Source organism: Dryobates pubescens, chromosome 26 (genome assembly GCF_014839835.1).
Source record: "Dryobates pubescens isolate bDryPub1 chromosome 26, bDryPub1.pri, whole genome shotgun sequence".
Taxonomy (NCBI): domain Eukaryota; kingdom Metazoa; phylum Chordata; class Aves; order Piciformes; family Picidae; genus Dryobates; species Dryobates pubescens.
Window position 1 is genome coordinate 4,280,032 of NC_071637.1, and position 4,616 is coordinate 4,284,647.

The 4,616-nt window shown below is 53.6% G+C and overlaps 1 protein-coding gene across 1 annotated transcript; it reads left to right on the forward strand.

Moving 5' to 3' along the window:
• Window positions 1–4,616, forward strand: FITM2 (fat storage inducing transmembrane protein 2). The gene is made up of 2 exons (XM_054173682.1): window positions 1–179; window positions 2,465–4,616. The coding sequence occupies exons 1-2, from the start codon at window positions 7–9 to the stop codon at window positions 3,105–3,107; spliced, it is 816 nt and encodes a 271-aa protein (XP_054029657.1). The 5' UTR covers window positions 1–6; the 3' UTR covers window positions 3,108–4,616.

Here is a 4,616-nt window from a genome sequence, read left to right on the forward strand (position 1 = left end):
GGAGCGATGGAGCGGCTGGAGCGCTGCGGGCGGTGGTGGCGGGCCGCGCTGGCCAACGGGCGGGTGCGCCGCCGCCTGCCCTGGCTGCTGCTCGCCATCGTCCTCGTCGGGTCCGCCCTCAAGGACAACGACCTGGTGCCCGAGACGCCCCTGCAGAACAAGCGCAACCCGCTCAACGTGTGAGGAGCGGCGGGGGGAAGCGGGGCGGTGCAGGGGACGCCAGCCCTGCGGGTCGGGCTGGGGGGAGCCTGTGGGGCTGGGGACGCTCGGCCTTAACGGCAGCGGCTGCTGTGCTCTGGCCGCGTGTCCTCTCCTGGGGCGGAGGCGCTGCCCCGAGGGGGCAGGGAGGTGGCAGGGGGATGGGGGGCGGACAGAGGGCTGGAAGCAGCTCCCTGCGGCCCTCGTGGGCCTCGAACCGGGGCGGACAGGCCCCGGGGCTCAGCTGGAGGTGGCTTCGTAGCGGCTCTGGGTGTCCCAGGCCGGTCCCAGCGCCAGGGGGGTGTAGGGGGTGAGGCTGGTGAGGAGTCAAGACACCGTGTGCCGGGCTATGGGGTGGTGGAGGTGATGCTTGCTGTTAGATTTCCTGATCCTGATGCCTGCTGTGGTCTACAGGACCGTCAGGTATCTGAGCAGGTGGAGTTTCTTACTCTGTTTTGTTGTTGGGGTGGGGTTTTTTTGGGAAGAGGAAGAGAAGGATTATTTCTTTTTTCTCTTTAATTCCCTGATAATTCCTCGTGCTTGACTGTAAACCGGTGGTTACTGAACTGGTCTAAAAGCAAGCTGAGGAAAATTAGTCTTTGAGCACCTCTTCTGAAAACAGAGTCGCTGCTGTCCTTTCCAAGTACTTAGGAGTGATTTTAGTGGCTTAGTCATAACCTTTGAACGTTTTGAAGGGCATGAGGAAGGCGATGAGCTGGGCCAGGGCACGTGTGCTTCACCTGCTAGGGGTCAGGAAGTTAGAGCACAGCTGCTCTTTTGCCCTGTGACGTGGGGGCTTTCGTGCTTTGTTGATCCCAGTTTGTCCTTTGGTGATGTGTGGGAGAGCAGCTGATTTTAGTGTGCTTGAGAAGGACTGGCAGGAGCACTTAGTGAAACTGATCTTGCAGTAAAAAAATCGCTGCAGTCCATTTCTCTCCCTTCAAAGAGAGGAAGGTTCACTGTACTGACAACTCCTGAAATGATTTTCCCCCCACAGATGACTGTTGCTGGCAGCAGTTCTGCCAACAGTCTCTTCTTCTTTTAGCTGTCTGAATAAAATGGGGATTTTCTTTTCAATTACTGTTCCATGGTGGCAGCTGTAGTTGCCATGCACATGCTGTTCCTCCTATAAAGGAAGGACTCCTCAAGTCTTGGGCAAGGCCCTGACAGGTTTTGTTAGAGTGTTAGTGAAGATACAGCGCTCTGTGCCCACTTGGGTCTGTTTGCAGTGCTGAGGTGATGATGAAATAATGACTGTGTGCCATCACACAGCTGAATTTCAGCTCAGCCACAGACCAGAGTTCTGCTTTTTTGAACTGGGGCATGGGTAACAAGGGGGCTGCACACTTCCCCTCTCATACCAGCTGATGTGAAGCAGGCTTTGTTGGAAGGTGCCTGTGGGAGGACAGGAGATCCTGGACTGTGGTCTCCTTAACACATTAGTAAATTCACTTGCACGTGCTCCACTGCCAGATTGGAAAGGAGAAGTAGTGGATTGAGAGGTGGAAGGGTGTGTGTCTGCCAAAGGAAAGCTCTCACTGACAAGGGACAACAAGGGAGCTGACATGGTGCTACTTCGTTTTGTGAGGTGGTGATGGAGGAGAAGCTTCGTGGGCTGAGTAGGGAACGAAGTCAGCCCTTCTGGCTACCTTATTCAGTGCTGAGAGGTTGAGGTTGTGAAGGGCTTTGAAAGCCAAGATCTTTGGGATGGAGAAGAGTCAGAGAAAGGGTTACTGTGGCCAGGGTGGCAAGCTAAAAATAAATCCTTTGCAGCTGCATTTCAAGTAGGGCAGAGTGGAGCAGGTTTGTAGGGTAAAAGGGATTGCAAAACCGAACTGCAGATTGTGACAAGTCTGAACAAGGGCTCTGGGTCTGAGGGACACAGCTGAAGGACCTGGATGAGGGTGGAGGGCCTGAGAGAACAGTGGGGAGAGGGCTGATTTCAGCTGTGGTTTGCTTGGAGAGGAGGGCACAAGTGTCTAATTCAGATGGCTCTGAACACTGACACTGAAAAGCCCCTCCTGAAGCAGCACCACATCCCACAGCTCCTGAGAAGTTTCACATTTCTCTCTTGGCTTTCCTCTGACAGGTTACTGTATCTCCCAGGGGGGTGGTGGAGTCACCGTCCCGGGAGGTGTTCCAAAAAGGATTGGACATGGCACTCAAAGCCATGGTTTAGGTGTCATGAGGTGTTGGGTATTGGGTAATAGGTTGGACTTGATGATCTCTGGGGCCTTTTCCAACCTGGTTGATTGTGTGGTTCTAGGTATTTCGTGAAGGTGGCTTGGGCATGGACCTTGTGGCTTCTGCTTCCCTTCATGGCGGTCACCACCTACCAGTTTGCCAAGAGCAAGTTCCGGTACGGCCCCACCAAGAGCGTCTTGCTGGTGCTGCGGCGCCTGAGCGCCCTGCTGGTGGGCACCGCCGTCTGGTACCTCTGCACCGGGCTCTTCCTCTACGTCGAGAACCTCACGGGCACGTGCTCCGGCCCCGCCGGGGGCGGCGAGCTCCGCCGGCCGCCCACCACCAAGCAGGAGTGCCACCAGAGCAGCGGCGTCTGGGACGGCTTCGACATCTCGGGCCACTGCTTCCTGCTCTCCTACTGCGCCCTGCTGATCGTGGAGGAGGTGGCGGTGCTGGAGGGCCTGGCCACCCAGCAGAACTCCAAGCTGCGGGCTGTCATCGACGGCCTCTTTGTTTCCCTGTGCCTCCTCACCGTGATCTGGGTGTTCATGTTCCTCTGCACTGCCCTTTACTTCCATGACTTCAGTCAGAAGATCCTGGGCGCGCTGATAGGCCTGGCGGCTTGGTACGGGACGTACAGGTTTTGGTACTTGAAACCCTTCTCTCCTGGACTGCCTCTTCCAAATGTTCCTCCAAGTTCCAAGAAATACAGCTACAGCAGATAAAACCACTTGTGGCGGGGCTGGATTTTGCTTTCAGCACTGGAGTAGTTGATTGTAGGATGGTTACTGTGTCCCCGCTGTACGGTACGAGGTGCTGGGCTGGAGGAACCCAGACTGCAGTCGCCACTGGCTGACAAGTGGCAATGAGCTTCTTCCTTGGGAGAAAAAATATGGCTGCTGGAAGAGACCTGCTCTTGGTTAGCAGCTGCTGGCTGCCCTGCTCAGCAAAGAACTCGGAGCTTGGATCTGTTCCTCTTGCTAATGAACGGAGGAGCGGATCCAAGGCTGACAGAGGCCTTTGCTCTGGTGTCAGATTAATTCTCCCTCTTTCTTTTTGGTTTATGTCTGTCTTAGCTATCACAGGTGATCCAAACCTGGCTTTTAATGCTCCTGATCATTGTCTTACAGGGAGCTCTGACAGTGATGGTGCTGCTGAGTGTTGTGGAAGCCTCAGCAGTGTGCAGCACTGCTGGGAGACTGCAACAGCTCAACCTAACGACACTAATTTGCCACAATGCTGCTTAGCTGTCTGCACCTTCTGCAGCAGGGTGCCCCTGAGGTGGAGTGTCTGAAGCAGACGGACTAAATCCCTGCCTGCCTTTGAAAATGAAACTCTTGAAAACCAAGCCTTAACTTTCTCCTTAGGTGAAGTGTCTGTAAAAACACTTTGGTCATTTTATCCTTGGCAGGGGAAAAAAACCAAACCCCAAGCCCCCTTTCAATGTTGCTAAAAGCTTTGATATGAGAACTGGAGGTTAACTTTGTTTTTAGATCCTGAGAGTTGCAGCCTTTGCAACAGGGAGCACTTTGTGGTCTGTTCCTCTAGAGAAACAATGATGTGGTGTTAAAGCCACATAGCCTGTAGCTGCTCTTTCCCCAGCAGCCTGCTTGGTAATGGGTGAGACACCTTGTTTGTCCTAGGAGCTGCAAGCAAGTGTGCTTGAAGCATTATTTATTCCTGCTTAGCCAGCAGTATCAGTAAGCTGCTTAATTTTGATTGCACATAAAGCTGTGTGGCCACTTTGGATGTGGCTGAAAACCCACTACTGAAGAGAACACTACTACTATTAGGTAATGAATAGCAGTGAGGTAGGATGGCTTTACTCATCATATCTGTCAGACATTTATCATAGCTTTTATCTCAGAAAGCCTTTTATTATTTCATAGAGGCTTGTTGATGACCCAACTGCACACAGCTCACTTGGCAGTCACAGTGTGAGGCAGCCAGAAAAGGGCTGTGGGCAGGGATGTGGGCAATGTCTGCTCCTCTGACAGCAGATGGCCTCTGGCTGGAGCCTCTGACTCCAAGGGGATTGTTCTGCCGAGAGCAGGGCATGATGCACCGCAGCCTAATCACAACACGTTCCCTTTTGCCATCTCAACAGCTCTCTTGCAGCAAGAGAGCAGCAGTGTTTGCAATAAATGCAGCAGTGTAAGTTCCACCCTGTGGCCTGCCTCTGAGGAGAGCTGAATTCACCTGAGTGCCTGCTGAATTCAGTGGCAAGTGGAAGG